The 20835-nt window shown below is 32.3% G+C and overlaps 1 protein-coding gene across 1 annotated transcript in view; it reads left to right on the forward strand.

Annotated features, from left to right (window-relative positions):
* The window catches only part of LOC106713382, a 117924-nt gene that overhangs the window by 78882 nt on the left and 18207 nt on the right, over positions 1 to 20835 (forward strand). Inside the window, exons 25-27 of the mRNA XM_045684289.1 lie at positions 11871 to 12073; positions 17243 to 17337; positions 18685 to 18754. Coding sequence (XP_045540245.1) covers positions 11871 to 12073; positions 17243 to 17337; positions 18685 to 18754 — 368 coding nt within the window. The remainder of the gene's footprint in view (positions 1 to 11870; positions 12074 to 17242; positions 17338 to 18684; positions 18755 to 20835) is intronic.

Consider the following 20835-nt stretch of genomic DNA (forward strand, 5'->3'; position numbering starts at 1 on the left):
CTTAGTCTTGGAAATGTTCGTGGAGGTCTAGAGAAGGTTTAAAAAACCCTAAAAACAGCCCTTTTCTACTTCCCATACAAACGTTTTCTAGAGTCAATTTGAACTTTTTTGCTATTCAATACAGTTAAAAAAATAAATTAATTAATTTTTACAAAAGTTTAGGTCTTTTATTTATCCATTGAGGAGGTACGAAGTCTGCCGGGTCAGCTAATATGTAATAAAAATTATGGATTTATTTATTTGATTATAATTCGATGCATTAAAATGATCATTATGACAATCAAATGTCAATTTTTGTTTGGCCGAAATACAGTGCCATGAAAAAGGTATATTACAAATAAACATGACAATCATAGACAGCATAGATGTTTGCTACGGAAATAGATGTAGAATATGATTTTAAAAATATAAAGTTCATTGACCGTTACAGAGGTGTCCAGTGTCCAAACATTGCAGCCCGAAGCGCGCTAATGCATTGCACAAGTGGTACACTCGGGAATAAAAGTTTTATATGACATTTATAAAATTTACTTACGTTAAAACTTTTCTATCTTCTATCTTATAAGGAATAAGATACCATTTACCGTGAAATTCAACTTTCGTAAAAATTGTCTTAAAACATTTCTTTAAAGAAAATTAACATAAGCAGTGGAAATTGTACGCATCTGTATTTTTTTAAAGTATTAACAAATAGAAAATATTAACTAGCAAAGCTTCATTTATAATTTTATAAATATATAAAATTGTTAAAGTACACACATTTAAAATATTGAATTGAATTTCAATGGAAATTTCATCGCGGAAGTCTCGTATAATAGGATTAATTTTGTTGGCCATTACAACGATGTTAGTAACAGTTTTAATCCTCGCCAACGCTCAATTCCATTGAAACTCTCAAATTAGACTCGTTCAGTTTTATTTTTATTCTTGAATCTGTATCTGTTTTGACTGTGTAAAGTTGCTAATAATTTTGCTAACAAGAATTAAGATCTTTTCGAATATTATTTCATAAGTTTTGGGATTTTTTCCCATTGTGCCAATCGGAAGTTCAGAAGGCTTAACGGGAAACGCCCAAAGTTTTAAATGCAACAAAAAAGTTAAAGATTTTCTACTCTAATAATAACGACTAAAAAGCGTTACAATAACACTTCAGGCTATAAAAAATTTATCATGTCAGTAGTAGCATATTATTATTTTTTTCCTTTTAATTTTGTGTCGTTTATTGTGTAATAATATTTTTTGTTTATAAAATTAAAAAAAAAAAACACCAAAAAGATTAAACCACTAGTTTATTGTAAACCTAACAACTATTACGTCATTTGAAATCTAATATATAAAATTCTCGTGTCACAGTTTTCGTCACCGTACTCCTCCGAAACGGCTTGACCGATTCTCATGAAATTTTGTGAGCATATTCAGTAGGTCTGAGAATCGGCCAACATCTATTTTTCATTTTTTTTTTAACTGCGCGCGGACGGATTCGCGGGCGACAGCTAGTATTGTATAAGTTTTATATTAGTGAAACAAAAGCTAAATTCATTATAAACAATTTCCAACTCTGATTCTATAACCAAACTGGTTTTAAATTACATTTTAACACTCAAAAGGTTAAAAGGCACCAATGGGGGTTAAAGGTAAAAGGTTTAATGTTAGCTTTAGAAGGTACGTAACAATATAATACTCTGTTGCCTTCATTATAAAGTTTTAATGGTTGACTTACAGAAACAAAGCTTTTATAGAGTCAAAAGTTGGACATGATAAGCGTTTTAAGTTAGGCTACTGTTTAAATTTCATCAAACCAGTGTTAACACTTGTATTGAATATATTGTCATCCCCTTTTCTGTGTCTGTTGTAAGTTTACGGAATACTCATTATAATCTCCTAGTTGAGAATAAAATAGTATTAAAATTTTGACTCGTTTTATAGAATCATTTGGCTATTTCTTATTTATATTAAACTAGCTTTTACCCGCGACTCCGTCCGCGCGGAATAAAAAATAGAAAACGGGGTAAAAATTATCCTATGTCCGTTTCGTGGTTGTAAGCTACCTGCCCACCAATTTTCAGTCAAATCGATTCAGCCGTTCTTGAGTTATAAGTAGTGTAAATAACACGACTTTCTTTTATATATATACTAGCTTTTACCCGCGACTCCGTCCGCGCGGAATAAAAAAAAAAAAAAAAAACAGGGTAAAAATTATCCTATGTCCTATTCCTGGTTCTAAGCTACCTGCCCACCAATTTTCAGTCAAATCGATTCAGCCGTTCTTGAGTTATAAATGGTGTAACTAACACAACTTTCTTTTATATATATAGAAGATAATATCAACTAGCCATTGGAATATCGCCTTACATCGACAGTTAAACCCCAAAAGTCTTATTTCATTTTATTCTTTCTCTTAAAACTAAATACTGATGTATTAAGTACACAAGGCAATTTATCTTCCCCGCTCGGAGCGACAGCCAAGTGGCATTAATAAATATTTCTGTAACAAAACCATTTCCCACGCGACTGTCTCTGTGTAAGGCTTAATGGAATCGAGATAATGTGGTCGACTCGCGATTGACTTTACTGGGCTTTTTGTATCGATTTTTTTTTATTTTTGCCTTTATAAATAAAGACTTTACAAGTAACAAATAAATAAACCGTTTTTCAAAAAAGGATAATTTTCATATTAACTTCTTAAACTATTTTTAGTGTCTGCTACACTTAAAGTATTTAAAAATATTTATGATAGTTATCTTCATAATCTTACTTCTTACTAATATTATAAAGGTGAATTTTTGGATGTATAGATGGATGGATGTTTGTTTGAAGGTATCTCCAAAACGGCTTAACGTATCTCGATGAAATTTGGCATAGATGTAGATCACAGTCTGGAAGAACACGTAGGCTACTTATTATGTATTTTTTTAATTCCGCAAAAACGGAGTCACGGGCGACAGCTAGATATTCAATAAATAAAAAAGATAAAAATGTACATTTAAAAAACCACGCTTACGAAAACTCTTAAACGTATTAAAGAGGTAAGTTACGGCCAACATTTTTCGTGTCGCAAAGAAAGCTGTTAGATAAAGTTTAGGACTCCCTACCGTTAATGCATCAGAAAATATTACCACGTATGTTTTACCACGTACACTGAAATAAATTTTATTTTGCTTATTTAAAGAATATGTATTTATATTTAGCATTTATTTCTTACAAATATGCTTTACTAAATAAAGACATTTTTTTTTTATTTACAAAACAAAAAGTATGTAAACATTTAATAAATTAGTAAATAACCTGCATTTGGTATGAGAACTTAACACTTAATTAAAGTTTAATTAACCATCAGAATTATCACGTAAGTAAATAAAAATACTAAATTGTTTCCTACCTAAATAAATGATCACGCTTATCAATCAGATTCTGAATTCTTCAATTCAGAATCAGAATTTTAAAAAAAAAAAAAACTAGTGTACAGCGACCATCGACTATCTATTCTCCCTTTATCATCTTGGGAAGAGGGGATGGCTGAAAACCAGCTCGACATCCTTACCGGTGTTGGCGAAGCTGGCTCAGCTTTTGCCATCACTGTATATTGTAAATGATTGTGTTTTAAAACTTTGTAAATTTCAATGGCAATAAAATTTTATTATCATTATTATTAGATGGGTAGGCAGGTGCAATACCATATAGAAGACAGGCGATAAGTGAAAGCAACTCCACGTTTCATCTGATAAGTGTGTTGCCGCATGCCTAATTTTAGTCTTTTTTCTATTCCTACCCTTGTCTTATAAGGTAACGATGGGAAGGGAAAATAATTTGTGTGTCCCATCCTCCTCCGATTAAATGTAGGAGTAGGTCGCATCGCTATTTCAGCCAATCCAAATGGCCGCTTGTTCGTTTGCCACCTAATAATATTAAAAAAATACTGATTTTTTCCATATTGAAACAGTAAACATTTTGCATCATATGTCTTATACTAAACTTTTTTTTATCCTGAACACATTGCCATGATGCTTTTTATATAATATTTATTTATAATATCTGACTGTTTATACACGCACGTTGAATTAATATGATCTATAAAAATAAACAATAATTTAACACAAACATATTGAAATTATTCAAGAACTTTGAAGGAATTCAATATTATTTTTTAGTTTTGGATTGGAAAAATTCGAGGTCATTGACTTGTATTATTAGGACCCATTTTAATAGTGGAATAACATTTTTTATGTTTGGAAAAATCTCATTAAATTAGAAACCTAATAAAATTTTAATAAAAAAGTCAAAAAATTTCACAGTTATATTTTTTTCCAGACATTTGATCACTTTGTATCTATCATTTATTCAGAGTTACTTAACTCTAAAATCTCAACAGTGGTAGAGATCGCAATATTATTCTTTGCACTAACGGGCCGGCTCTCCCGGTCCACGACCACACAAAAGATAAGTGTGAAGTGGAAGCGTTTCGCCTAATTTTAATACCCATTCCATTCCCACGCTTTATTTATTTTTAAATGGTGGGAAGGGGAATTTGCGGAAGAGTGGATGCATAGGAAGGGGAAGTATCCCTCATCCTTTGATAAAAAGTAGAACAAAGCATATACAATCACAGATGTCTATGGACAGCAGTCGTTTCGCTATTTTGGCAAATCCAAATGGCCGCTTGCTGGTTGGCCAGCTAAAAAAAATTTTGTTTATTCTAGCTATATCATTTAATTCTACAATTTTTAATAACAAAGTTATACTCTACATGACATATAAAAAAGCTTCTTTAACAAAAGTCTCCTTCGAAAACTAATATCAATTTATCATGCGTGTAATACGTAGGGGAAGGTAAGGGGGGAGGGGTAGTGTTTGATATAAAAACCGAGTAGCAAGTCATCGCTATTTTGATAACGTTTAATGAAAAGCAGAGTAAAAATTATTTGAGACGAAAATAAAATAATAGTTAAAAGTTGACACAATGATAGTAAATGTGCATTGTGACCGAAAAGATTTAAAGAAAAGAGAAGAAGAGACAAGCATAATTTTATAGAGTAAATAATTTTCTATAGAAAACTTGCAGAAATCTGTAATGTCAAATTCAAAAAAACTAACTAACTAACTAGGGTGACGCAGTGACCCAAAGTGGGCTTTGGCCTCCGACAACAAAAGTCTCCACTTTCTCCGATCCCGCGCCGTCCCGACCCAATCTCGGACCTGTAGGTCCCGAAGATCCCTATCTACCTCTAGCATCCAGCAATATCTGGGACGGCCAACTGGGCGCCGACCACTCGGTCGTCCCATATATGCGCGTTTGACACCACGAACATCATCCATTCTTTCTAAGTGGCCGAGCCAGCGGAGTCGTTGCGCTTTTATCTCGCCAATGATGTTGGGCTCGGCCACCAGTTTCTCGATCTCAGTATTTTATGTAAAATACTGAGATGTCAAATTCAAAAATCTTACTAATATTATAAATGCGATTGTTTAGATGGATGTATGCTTGTTTGAATTTTGTACAGATGTAGAACATAGTCTGGAATAACATATAGACTATTTTTAATTTTTTTTTATTCCGCGCAGACGGAACACGAGGTTGATAGCTAGTATGTCATAAATTAAAATAATAAAAATAATGTCAAATGGCATTCTTAGTACAGACCAACCAAATCATCAAAATAGAATCTAGACAAATTCGAGTAACATGCTATATTTTTTAAAACTTATTTTCAGTTATTGTTCTTTAAATATTCCATCCAACTTTCATGTTATGTATTGTAAACGTTGCAGCCACAACGTCTGAGTAAAATACATCAGTGGAGTGAGAAGATTGATTCCCTTTAAAGTACTTTCCATATAAAACGAAACCGAAGTAAAGACCTTTCTAAAAAGCTTCTTTTAAATAGAATGAGATGTGTAACGTTAAAGTTACATAATAATAAAAAATAACATGGCAACTGTTAAATCTACGCCGTAGAGGTCTACGTCGTAGAGCACTAGATTTCGTAGGTTTTACATAAACTAATTAATACTGCCTTTCTGAACAATAGGTCTATGCTACACATAAGATAACAAAAGATATTTTTATCTCTATTTTTCAAAGGTAATTAGACAGAGAGAACAATATTTGTACAGTTGTTTCAATAGTGAAAAATGAATCTTTAAAAAACAGTCTATGACTTTTTTTCTCTTTATTATTTTGAAAGTTTTTGTACGATAAATATTAGTTGATGGCGTCTAAAATAAATGAATTGATATCGACTTTGCTTTTACGGTTCGCGAGTAAACGGAAGACGGCTTACTCGATAAGTCTGGAAAAGATCGGATAAAGTGACTGAATAAGATTGATTCTGAATCATATAACGGCTACGAGATCATATGAATTTCAACTCTATCACATTGTGTATAAAAACGAAAATTGTTTGATTCTTTATATAGAGGATGTCCTTTTGTTTAATTATCTACCATTAATAAATCTTCAACCTTAAGATTATCACAATACAGCTACAATATTGCAGAATAAACAGTATTTTTAAGAGTATTTTCAAAACAAAATATTTAATTAATAATTAAAAGTATGCATGAATCTTTATTTCGTCTTGCATTAGACCGGAATAAATCGTCTAAGTTAGCGGCCCACCATCAAGACTGAAGAGGCACTGTGAGATGAATTAAGAATTTAAAAAGTAACAAAATAGTTCTTTAAATTTCCTCAATACAAACGTCCTTAAATAGCTTTGTCTATCGGTCAGATTCTTCTGTCTAAGAGGGACTTGCCTCCACATATCGGCCAATTTTTTTTTACTAAAATGTTTGCGAAGTCAACCAACTCGAACTACACCAGCGTAGTTAACTGTGGCCTAGTCACCCCTTAAATAGGGTAGTCTCTCAAGTTTCTCGATGGAGACATATATGCTGACGACGATGGGTTTATTACATTTTTGTACATCGTAGAGCCGTCGGCCATTAATCAGGCCAGTATTCGTTTATTGGACACTTAAAATGCCATATCATGGTGATATAACACGAACGACCTCAGAATAACTCCCCGCCCTTCATATCTTACTTTATTAATCTTACAATAGACCCTTTGCTTTTTGTTTCTTTTTTAATCTATATATATATAAAAGAAAGTCGTGTTAGTTACACTATTTATAACTCAAGATCGGTCGAATTGATTTAGCTGAAAATTGATGGGGAGGTAGCTTAGAACTAGGAGACGGACATAGGAACTTTTTTATCTTGTATGCAGTTTTTTCATTCCGTGCGGACGGAGTCGCGAGTAAAAGCTAGTTATAATTTAAATGTCATACTAACTACACGTCTTATCGCATCGCATTGCTATCAAAAATCGATTTCAAACCATTGTTGACTATCTACTTTATTACAAGCTTTTATTTAGTTTCACTTGTGACGATGTTTGTAATCAAAGTTTTCCAAATTAATATTTGATTCCGGTTACTGATTAAACTGAAATTTTTCATTTAAGTGCCAGTCGTCATCATCATCAACAACCTGCGCTTATCCCTATGGAGGGTCGGCACAGTATGTGTATAGTAGGGGAGCCCAAGCGGGGATTTCGGGATTTCCTAAAGCACGGCAGATTAATATACAGGGGGATACCTTGTACCCGGTTAAGTACCTCCACAAAACATGGGGCCCATGTATAAGGCCGAACCGTTTTTCTAATTTTTTTTTGTCAAATCAGGCGAATCCCTCTACATAATCGTCAGATTATGAGACAGTACGTTTAGAACATAAAGATAAACCATATATATCTTAATCTGACACGCTTGAGTATTTCAAAATGGCGAATTTTTTTGCACATTATAAAAATGACCTCGAGTTTGCGTCCCATCGAAATCGTCAGATTAGTGAATGAGAGCTTTTTTTGGTGCACTTAACACTCCCTTAGAAAATCTGACGCGCTCGATAAAAATTTTTTTTTTTACATTTTTAAAAATCTATAGCCGCTTCCCCCACTGATGTAAAGGTATATATCATATAACATTTTTTTCTTCTTATCATCTAAGCTTTGCATCCCAATAGGTCTCTACGATGCTCGAGTAAATCCCCATTTAGCCTCGTGGGCTCCCCTACTATAGTACAGTATCCTCCATACATCTCTATCAGCCGTCATATCTGAATTTACCCCCTTCTTACGCATATCCTCTTTCACACAATCCATCCATACTTTCTTTGGTCTTCCTCTACCTTTATAGCCATCCACATTTAAGTGCCAGTCGTGTGACAATAAAATATTATGATGACTTGGTGGTGATCTGATGATGGAGCTTTAAGGTGGACATAGAAACTTCGCAAGGAAACGACACAACCTCGTTTTGCCAACCAACCTACCAAGTTTGTTCTCGTTTGAGTCGTCTTGACAAATAGTTTGTCTGTTTAAAAATTTTTAGTTCTTTTAATTAACAAAAAAAAAAAAATTGTTCATAAAAAGTTTCTTCTTTCAATATTTATTTTTAATGCATTCGTACAGCAATCGAAAACATGATCTATTTTTAGAAGGCAATTTAAATTAATTTCGATTCGTCATTTTATACAATGTTATGAGAATGTCTGAACTATAGTTCGATCTTGTAAACGAATATTAGGTTGTCTGCATTCACATACCTTAAGATAAGTATAGGGAGATGATATTAATTGTATCAACATGGTACAGTCTCAATAAAAAGTGTTGCACATAAAAAAACGCACATGAGGTACATGCTCTATCGATTCAATCTGCAGTGTTCCGACCGAAGCCACCAAACTCCAATGGCTTCCAATGTACTTGACCTGGAAACTCAAGCACTGCCCTACGCTATATTGAAAGCGCTTCATTTTAACAACATCAAGCGTTTTACAATACAAAACAAATACTTAAATAATCTTAAATATGAACAGAAAAATGTAGATTGATTTGATAGTTTTCACTGCCGAAACACGTACTAAATAAAATAAAAATAAAAAATATATATTTTCATAAAATTAAAGAAATGATAAATTGTTCCTGTAAAAGCTTTTCGCATCGGAAACTATACATGTATAAGAATAGTACTAAAATAAAATATAAACGCTTTTATTTATTACAGTCAAAAGAGTTAAATAATTTTACTAAAAATGTTCTGATATTCAAGATTTTGAATTACTAAGCATTCAAGTTTTATAGATAAAATAGCGTTATTTCTTTCAACTTAACTTGAAATGTCAGTCTATCAGTACTATGGTTTTTACAGTTAAATAAATTTACACACCTAAGTGTTAAATGCAATCTATATATATAAAAGAAAGTCGTGTTAGTTACACCATTTATAACTCTAGAACGGCTGAATCGATTTGACTGAAAATTGGTGAACAGGTAGCTTAGAACCAGGAAACGGACATAGGATAATTTTTACCCCGTTTTCTATTTTTTTTTATTCCGCGCGGACGGAGTCGCGGGTAAAAGCTAGTAATATATAAAAGAAAGTCGTGTTAGTTACACCATTTATAACTCAAGAACGGCTGAATTGATTTGACTGAAAATTGGTGGGCAGGTAGCTTAGAACCAGGAAACGGACATAGGATAATTTTTACCCCGTTTTCTATTTTTTATTCCGGGCGGACGGAGTCGCGGGTAAAATCTAGTTTATAATAAAATACAAGTTACAATTTTACCTTAGATACAACACTTTGAAAATAAAGTTAACTTTAGTATACAAGAGATCGAGTTTTCTCGGTAGTAAATAATTTTCCTTAGATTTCGTGCCCTCGGTTTACAACGATGGTTGCCACCTCTTCGGCTTTTATGATTCGGGTTACGCGTTATAGATAGATTGTTTGAAAGAGATTATGTGTAGGAAAAGAGTGAACTCATATGGCCTATAGTGATATATGGAAGAGTAGTACATACTGTGTTGACATTACGTAAGGAAAGGGGCAGAAAGATGATGGTGTTCATCATTATCATCAGCCTAATAGGTTAGGCCTATAGTTAGGGGTAACTAGGCCATAGTCAACGCTGCCTCAGTGTTTGTGATGACTATATCAAAATGAAATAAAGTTTATTGAAAGTTGACAACCCTATTTACAACAGCGAAATGCCTATTGTATTTGTTAGTACATCGTCCCAACAAACGGGTCAAGTGTGCGGCCTTCAGATGTGTTTGGCCCGTGTCGAATTGATTCACTAACTATATATTGTGTTTTCGTCATTTCTGGTGAAGCATGTATACATTGTTATGTATGCTTCAATGTATGCTAGACAATACAACATTCAAGAATAATACCAATGTTTTCAATAGAATTCACGCTTGGGAAATTAAATATAATAGTAGAGGAACATCAAATTTTATACGTGACGACCATTGTGCTATTTAAATATTTCACTACTAGCTGTCGCCCGCGACTCCGTCTGCACGGAATTAAAAAAAAAACTTTAAAGCTTTCTAACCTAACCTACGTGGTCTAGCCGTTGCTGAGATAGTTTTTAACTAACACACATCCAAATAAACTTTCATATTTATAACATTACTAAGATTATTTAAAAAAATAATTCCAAAAATATTTCTATCGTTTAAGAATATTAGTTTCGTGATTATTTTTGTAAAGTTTATTTTTTTAATTCAGAATAGCGTTTTTTGTTTTTTTCCATAATTTAGAGAAACTTTGTTCTCGTAAAACTTCATAAATAAGTCAACAGTCGTGTCTTTGTTGAAAGACGGAAGTGGGGAAATGTGATTTTTCAATGAGGTTAATACCGTTTGCTGTGCGAAAAAACTTTTTCTTGTTTCTAGTCCCTCTAAAGAGTTTATGGTTTTGTCCAAATCATAGTTTGTCAATTTTTTCCACTCATCATCATTATTATCTCTGGTCTTTTCCCACTCACGTGGGGTCGGCACACAAGGTTTTATAAAGCTTAAAGTTTTGGCTTAAGTTTTTACGGCCGGCCGCCTGCCTTTCACTAGTATTCATAAATTGTCTCTTAATAAATAAACTAGTATTTAAAATTGTGCTTTTAGTTTACATTAATACTAATCTAGGATGTAAAATCAATAAAAATGTAAATCCCAAATTTGAAATAAAAAAAATATAGATGAAATAAGCAATGTAACATTTGATAAATCCTTCATTCCTTTAAAAAAACCTTTGCTTTTATCCCGACGTTCTTTAAATCCTAGTCACAAAGTCAGCTCAATACTTACGATTTCATTTCCATACTACAGTTTCATTTGAGTATACCAGATCGATTTAGTCCGGATTATCATCAAAAGCTCTTGTCTGAGATCTCCAGCCACTTTTTATTGGTATATAAAAGTACCCAAATTTTCCTCCGCTGTATTAATTGGATCTCAAGTCAGAAACGCCTCAGAATAATAATGTAGATTTATTGTAACAACGCCATCTATCGGCGAGTAGAAGATATAATTTATGAGTTCGGATTATATTGATACTAAAAAGATAATATACTATACAGCTCGTGAGTAAATTCTGCCAAATATTCGATAAAGTAATAGAAATCTGCTATTAAAATAGCCACTATACTTATACCAGTGACAATAACAATTTATTTCAGTCGTCCAAAATGTACAAAATCTTACTACTTCCTCAGTTTGCTTTAAGGTATTTGACCGATGTATATAAAGGTCGTGGTGAACTTATAATAATATTTACTAACTAGTTTTTGAACAACAACATCGTCCGCAAAGAATTAAAAAAAAAACTTAATTTGTAGCCTACATATTCTTCCAGACTATGTTCTACATCTATGCCAACTTTCAGCACAATCCGTTGAGCCTTTGGCAAACATCGAAAATTTCGAATTTATTTTATAATATTAGTATAGTAAACAATAGAGAGACTGTACCGACTGTTCAAACATAATTATCATGAAATGTTTTTCTTTATCTTCACAGATAAAATCCGCAAGAAGTATGCATCGCTCGGAGATAATATCATCGTGGTCAAACTGGAGCGGTCCCCGAAAGCGGGTCTCGGTCTCAGCTTGGCGGGGCACCGAGACCGCAGCCGCATGGCGGTCTTCGTCTGTGGTCTTAATCCCGCGGGATCCGCTGCAAAATCCTCACCACCTATCAAAGTCGGCGATGAGATCTTGGAGGTAATGCATACTAGGTACTAGGCTTACTAGGTTGCAACGATTTGAAGAAAGTATTCCTATGCCCCCTTATTCTTGTTGAGTTGTACAAAAAAAATAGTACTTAAATTAAAATCCATGGATAGCATTTCTTTATTACAGAAACAAGTAGTTCACATTATCTTGTCTACCGCTAGCTAGTATACCTTTGCAGTAATCAGATTAATAAATTAAAAAAGTTAACTCCACTGAATGTCCCCTTTTCCACTACGGGAAAGAATACAAATCTGGTGACAACCAGCAGTTCAAAATCGAACACGCCACTCGGCTAGATGACGTCACAATCAGACAAGCTCTTTCTTTTCGCTCTTTAGAAGAACAACTTTATACTTTTTAAACCACAACTTTAAAGGAGAACACATTTAAACGTTGATAAATTGTTAAATATTGATAATAATAGTGTCGGAATATAATTTAAATTGATGCTAATTAATGTGTAAAAATAATTTATCAACGCTTAAATTATTTAAACTTTTATGAGATTATCATTAACTAACATTAAAACGGCTTAAACACTCCAATATGTACGTAACTGGTATCCGCGAAATAATAACAGTCCCACTCAACCTGATAAAGGGCCCCCGATGTGCAAACTAGTCGGTGCCGACACCGGATAACACTTAAATGTTTAAAATTGCTCTTCTGTAAATTTGTGGTTTGAAAAATATCACGTTGTTCTTGTAAAGAGGCGATATAAAGTATCCACGTAATAAGCATTAGATAAGAAGGCAGAGTAAAGGTTCCCTTTAGGAATAGTCTATAATAATTCATACACTTAAAACATCAAACCCTGTAACGACCAAAGGTTTAGTCAGCTATTAGGTGTCATAATCAACTCGCACTAATTTACTATTCCTTGCACCAGTTTATTCAAGGAGACCATTTAATGTTGGTCTATTAATGTTGTTTGGACGGGAACATAATTCTAAGCTCACATAAGCGCTACTTACATTGGCCGGAATCCAAGCGTAAGCAATGCACTAGCAATAGATGAAATTACTCTATTCCTAGAACTGCATTGTTAGTTTTGTTTTTAGGCTTAGTTAAATGGGTTAACGTCATCTCGTAAATACTAAATAACGGATCGGAATAGTAATATTATTCCATATTATTACTGTATTCCACAATAATTCCATGTAATTTTTATTCCAAACTAAACCGTATGTATTTGTAAAATTGTGTTACTTCTATAAATCCTTAAAGCTCTAAGAATCTAATAGAAATACCGTCTACAAATTACGTTGAAAAACTGACAACGCGAAGAGCTCATAATATACTAGAACTGAACAAATTATATTTAACCTATAATTTATTACACATATAATTACTTCGTCAATCAATGCGGTCAGCTCTAGAATTTGGAATGCTTCCAACTTACTGATGTATAAATGTACAGATTGATGCATAGATGAGTGAACGAACGAGAGTATAACGACCGATTGAATGACCGATCTTCATTGTCCGGTGTTTTAAGAGGAAAGTTTCGTTCTTATGAATGAATCATATAAATCAAACTGATTTTACTTTCGACTTTGTTCGACCTTTAGGTCACTCAATGTTATTGACTTTGAGCAAAGAGAAATGGACTAGGCAAAAAAGCGTGAGGGTAAAGATGACAATCATACATTTGTATATCACACTGACACATACATCTTTATGACACGTACTGACTCAACAGGAACGATCAAAGACGCAAGCAAAAAAAGTTATTGTTCGTTTTTATTTAAATGCTCGCGCTTCATATGTCTTGTCATTTAAAGTCAAAGATATTTGAGAAAAGTAAAGAAAATGTTTTCAATTCATATTATAAATATATTTTTCGAAGGCAATTCTAATGATGTATCTTTTCTGGGAAAATATACTGTTAAAAAGACTTGACGGTGATAAATATCTTGTTTTGAACTTGTACGTGAGTTTAAGCCTCTAAAGGCAAAAAATGATTAGTTATTTCTGTATCAAAAGTACCTACTAATGGCTACTATTTTATTTTTAATTTTTCAGACAGTTTTTGGCTACCAAAAAGAGATAAAACAAAATAATCTAACACTAGTACTAGTGTAATACTTTGACTTTAAACTATACTGGACTATAATTAAAATAATAACGCAACATCTATTTTAATAACTATCTTTTTTATCACATAATTAGCTTCATCAAATAAATTTTAATCTTGCTTATATCGATGGGTCCTATGTATATGGGCCTAAGTAACAAATTGATGATTTTTACTTTTTTGTGTTAAAAGCTACCTTTTTGTTTAGTTACAGGTGTAAAAGTAATTGTTGCTGAAGTAAAAGGACCTATAAGGCCTATTTTCCTATATGGTTGAAACTTGAAGAGGCTCTCCTGAAAAGTTGTCAATTTGCACATAGGCCCTTATTCGTAGGAGCCATCGATATAAAGTTTTGGTGTTTCCTTTTGTTGCTTCGTTGTGATTGTATGATGTAAAGTGAAATTTTATTGAAAATTGTAAGTGAAAATCTATAATTTGGATAAATCATTATCAGTTTTTAATTTGCTTTTGTTATTGAGCATGTGTTTTGAATTACCTGTTGGTGTATCTAAATAAATAAATAAATAAATAAATAATCCCATCTGAAAGAGATATATGGTTACTATATTTGTCAGGAATCCAAATGTATGACATCCAGTCCAATATCTGTTTATATAAACGTCAATGAAGCAATCGTATCCATTAGTTATCCTGCAATACACAAGCATTTTGGATACATCGGAACAAAATTTTAAATTAAATAATAATAATAAATAACTGCTTTATTGTAACTCTCATATACACAATTATGTGAAAGCCTTGATTCCTGAACTAGGGCAAAGCCCTGTGTTTCAGAAGCCAATCCCTTCCCCCATTATCATCATCATTAAATTAATTTTACATTTAGTGACAAAAGAAAAGAAGACAATAATTTACGATTTTCAAAAAAAAAAAGATAACTAAATTAAATTTAAAAATAATTTTTGATCCTACAGTCAAATTATTTTATATAATTTTGTCGGACATAGTTGTATTTCCAAGGTTAACACTGTATTATAAATAAATAAATAAATAAATAATAACACTAGAGCGACAGAAAATACAGATATTTAAATTTTGAATGCGCTATAAAATACAATACGTAATTATTAATACAAAAAATGAAGTACAATAGATAGAATACATAAAGATAATATCAACGAATCCAAATATAAAAATTATAAAGTATACAATGCAAAATACAACAAAATGAGAATACATTTTTCAATTAACATTATAAAGTAGCGATCGCTGAAATGTTTCTGAGTACAATAAAAACAATAGTAGACGAACATATTTTAATAACTGAAACAAAAAAATATATATATTTCGATTTTTCGGGTTACACATTTACAATGTAGGTTGAATAATAATAAATAATAATAATAAATTTCTTTATTTAACTATAAGCCATTTTTCACAAAATTAGTGGGGCTCTGTCTCCCAAACTAGTTAAAACTGTGTTTCGGGAACAGAATGGATCTTTGTTAGAAGATATCTACAGAACAGCTCAACGTTCTTGATGAAATTCGGCATAGATGTAGATCATAGTCTGGAAGAACACGTATTCTACTAATTACTATTTTTTAATAAATTCATGGGAACGGAGTCGCAGGCGACAGCTAGTTTTAAAATAAATTTAGCCTCTTGTTTCCCATTCGAATTTAAGGAAAAGCTACTTTTTTACAGCTAGCCTAACCAAGGTTACGATTCATCAGTTTAGCTCTATAACGTTTTTTGATTAATTGTATACTCTACTAGTGTGTATACTCTACTAGTGTGTATACTATACTAGTGTGTATACAAAATGTATTTTATGACAAAATGTATCCATGATAGTAATACACAGGCGGTCAATTATTTGTGCATTCGCATACATTAACAGCTGATCCCTCTAACCGTCTCGTAACACGCGTTGGAACCACGCCAATTGAATTAGATAGCGGTCAATTTATGAGCGGAGCGGAAAGTGGATGTTTTTTTAAACACGCATAAACATGTTTATCTGCTGTGGTATCACGGATATGGTCATATTAAGAAAATAACTAACAAAATTGTTTTATTTTTTATTACGTTTATTTTCCTTGTAAAGGCAAAACATCGACATCATTTTTTTATGTAATAGAACCCTCAAATTATTTTAATTTAAATTTGTAGTAGGTTCAATTTTTTTTTTCTTAATTAATAACCTAACTTAACGTTAATTTTCAAAAACCAAATACCCTGACTGACTGAGACTCTCGTACACATTATAAAGTAAAATTTTTAAATTTCGAAAATTCTCAAATTCGAACTTAAATATTACTTTTTGCTGTTAGTCAATTAGGTCACTAATAATAAATTATTTTGGAAAAAAAAAGTACACCATCTACTACAAAAAAAAAATAACAGTAAACTCTTATCTTAGTTAGGTACTCTAAAATTATTAGCGTACACAATGTCCTATACCTTATCGTAACATACAAAATCTTGCAAGCAAAGCCAGACTATTCTTGTTCAACGTCCATTCTGATTGAAACATAACTCTATGTTCTTAGTTTATCCTGTAACTGTGCATTGATCAGTTTTAGAGACAGATACATTATACACTAATTAAAGTTTAACTTTGCCTATTAACGTAATCGAAGGAATAGCAAACATCCTTTATATATTTGTTGAACAGTAATCTCTTATAGTCTAAACAGCTATATTTTTGAAACTTGCCTTTCGATTGGTATTTTTCCTTGCAGTATAAACTGCAGATCAGCTCATGGTTCACGAGAAGTGAGAAGCAGATCAGTTCACCGACTCGCAGCTCAGCTGAATTTGTACCTGCATAGAGTTATGATTAGCATTTCGAACTACGAGTCACCTTGTTGTCAGCGTAATATGTTGTCAGTATCTTGCATGCCAATTAAGTTTTTGAGCCACAGCTCAACGTTTCAAATCTGTGTTACCTGAAGTTTGGAAACGGTTCAGAGCTGATTTACACACTTCTGGTCCTAAATGTATTGGATTATTATTTTTCTTTGAATATAAAGCCCTTCCTTGTCTTGTCCCACTATTAACGTGTTGTCCGTTAGAACGTTTTTTATAGACTATATGATATGTTTTGTATGCAGGTGAACGGCATAGTACTACACGGCAGATGTCATCTCAACGCGTCAGCTATCATCAAAGGACTGGTGGGACCTGTCTTCAAGATCATCCTGCTAAGGTAATAATAATTAGTATATCTCATAAAATTGTAAGATAATTTGATAGTAAGGGTACATCTGGAAAAATTGCTATAAATGCGAATGTTTGGATGGATGGATGTTTGAAGGTATCTCTGGAACGGCGCACGAATCTTGATGATATTTTGCACAGATGTAGAACATAATCTGGAAGAACACATAGACTACTTACTAAGTTTTTTAAGACATATAGTAACTTTATAAACGCTAAGTTAACGCTAACTATATACACACATATAAAAAAAGTTAGCGATCATTAACAAAACTTAATTTTGTTTTTAAATATCCTTATCAAGTAAAAGTTTTTATGATTTATCTTTTAAAAGTTAAAAGCACACTTAATTAATTACAAATGAATAAAATATTTTACCTTTGTAATGAATAAAGTGTGTGTTATTTTTAATGTGTGTCTATCACATGGAACATTTTCAGTTTTCCACTATATTCATATTATTTATCTAAAAATACCCAGCAGACTCTCCAAAGAACTCTACGATCTCTATATAAATATAAATTTCTCTACGATGTCGTAATCAAGAGGTCATAGAACCATGTAAAAAAAAATTACTTGCCTAATAAAAATTCGTCTGTTATATATCTCACATAATAACTTTGTTTACAACTTACATTCCAGTAAATAAAACAATGTAAGAAGCAAAATATATATAAAATAAAACCACAAAACAAATTTACATAACCATAGCTGTTTATTACTTAACCACACATACAAAAACATAGAGCATAATATTCTGTTTATATCCAGATTAATTTTTTTTTCAGTTCACTTGTTTCATAAAATAACTGAAGAAATTTATAATGGCCTCCATGTTTAGAATTTGACGTTTCTCTACATAATTTAAGAACGATGAATTACAACCACTATATACACAACTCATGCCTGTAACCCAGAGGGGTAGGCAGAGATAACGGACGTCCATTTGGTGTGTCCAAGCGAACCTCCGCAATCCACTTTTCGCCATTTCGGAAGACGGAACGTTTCGGGTGGCGAGCCGCGTCACTGTTTTTTTCTCCCGGGAATTCACACATATGTGCGGGTTGCATCACGATGTTTTCCTTCACCGTAACAACATCGGATAAATGTACATATGTAAATCGAAAATCGAAAAACACATTGGTACATGGCGGGATTCGAACCCAGAACCTGCAGATTACAAGTCAAGTGCTTAATCCCTGAGCCACCGACGCTCATGACCCCTACATCAACAAACTTAACCTTTAATTATGCTAGTAAAATATACTTAGTAAGATTGTAAAATCACAAAGTTCACACACTTACGGTGACATGTAAATGATTTCAATTGTTTCAGGCGTAAATCAGCGTTAGAAGATGTTGCCGTAAAACCTTTAACGCAATTTCCTGTCGCCCTTGATGAAGAGGTAAGTCAAACTACAATTTTTTTATCCATTTGAGGTAAAAACTCAAAAACTGCGTAACATATTTTCATATAGTTTTCACTAATATTAAGACAGAAATATTAAAGTTACAAAAATATTTTTGATCAATTAACTGAAAATGTTACTTACTATCTGCCGCTGAATCGTCGCGCGGACAAAGTCGCGGGCAACACGTAGCATTTAATAATAGAATTCTATATAAAACGCCTGACGTAAAACATCCTCTACCCATACGAATCTGAAAAATTGGTACCTTCCATATATATTTTTTGGAGTAAAAGAACCTTTTTGTTATAATTTCAGTACGATGATAATAAACTAGTATTAATAATTTTTTATGCCGTCTTTTCATTATAATTTGTTTTTCCGAACTAAACAATTAAAAGCGCAATATGATCCTTAATAAATTGTTTTTGAAAAGAACCATTACTTTTTTATAAGAGAAGGGGGCAAGAGAATAGCGGGAACACCGAGGTGTTCAACGACACCCATGGACATCTGCAATACCAAAGAAATCGCAGATGCGTTAACGGCCTAAAAACTTAGTACTTAGAGTCCAATTTACAACTAAGATCAGATTCGGTTTTTAGCAGCAATTAAATAGTTCAATTTATTAAATGCGAATGTATAGATGGATGGATGGATCATCGGATCCTGATGAAATTCGGCATATATATGTAGAACATAGTCTGGAAGAACACATGCACTAATTAACTTTTCTTTTAATCCGTGCGGACGGAGTCACGGGCGACAGCTAGTTGAATATAATTTCCATTTTATTAAAGTTTTTCTATTACAGCGATTTGATTATATAATCTATTAATAAAACAATGAAATCCGTTTGCATCTTGAATTACAGTGGGATTTTACTGCCGAGGCATTTATATTTACAAATATTGTTGTCTTCGTTTTTACAAAAGAAATTAAAGGGATAGCAGTATATATTGTAAAAAGTGTAACTGCAGGGAAAACCCGCTGTTATATTCACATAATAATTATGTTAACTCTCGCTTAACGCTGACCTTGTTGGGTACCTTCTGTCTTGCTCTAACATACGTTGGATTTCCGTACAGTTTTCCGTACGATATGAATAAACGATTATATACTTTATTACTAAAAGATAAAGTTAAAAATTCCTTGTTCACACTTCATAATGTTTGTATCTCTTCGACATTTCAAATAGTTTTATACAAATGATATAAATATGCAAATTTTAATTTTATTTTGTTGTAATTATGGTTTAAATTACAATGACATGATAGAGTATGCTTATGTCGTTTTTATACTGAATTTGAAGTGTTATCTTTCATTTGCAATGTCATACAAACAGTGTGAAGACGGAATTATGCTATGCGAACGTTTAACGCGAAATTTTAATTTTAAAAAAATGTTTTAATATATCTATAGTCAAGTTTTTAGTGTGATTACTAAAAGCTTGTATAGTGTAGTGTTTTTAGTGGATTTTTTAATGAAAATTAGTTGATTTCTTTTGTTTATAAAGTTAGTTTTTGTGAGTTTATTTGCATATGACCGGTGTTTGGTTTCGTATGTGATAATTTGTTACTACTAGTGTTTTCTTTACTTAGTGCAATTATAAATGCGTAAGTTTAGATGGATGTTTGTTTGATTGTATCTCAAGAACGGCTAAAGGGATCTTGATAAAATTTGGCATAGATGTAGAACATAGTCTGAACACAAAGGCTACTTATTAAGTTTTTTTAATGCACGGACGGAGTCGCGGGTAAAAGCTAGTTAATAAAAACTTAATAAACAAGAATTATACGCTATGTTATGGCTGTTTTAATTATTATGAAATTCAATCTTTGTTTTTAACTGCTTGTTTAGAAAATATCTTTATGTTTCTACCATTAAAGTGTGAATTTCGTCAATTTGCAAATATCCCAAACTGTGTGAAATCATGAGGTTAATAATTTCATTTACATTTCGATAGCCTAATTCTAGGTAGTTTAAAAAATTGGACTCTGTAGTGTATTACTCCAAATGAATTTCTAAATTTTACAAATAAGCCTCTAATTTGATAAATGCTAGCTCGACAGCTGTTT

This window comes from Papilio machaon, chromosome 25, assembly GCF_912999745.1.
Source record: "Papilio machaon chromosome 25, ilPapMach1.1, whole genome shotgun sequence".
Lineage (NCBI taxonomy): Eukaryota > Metazoa > Arthropoda > Insecta > Lepidoptera > Papilionidae > Papilio > Papilio machaon.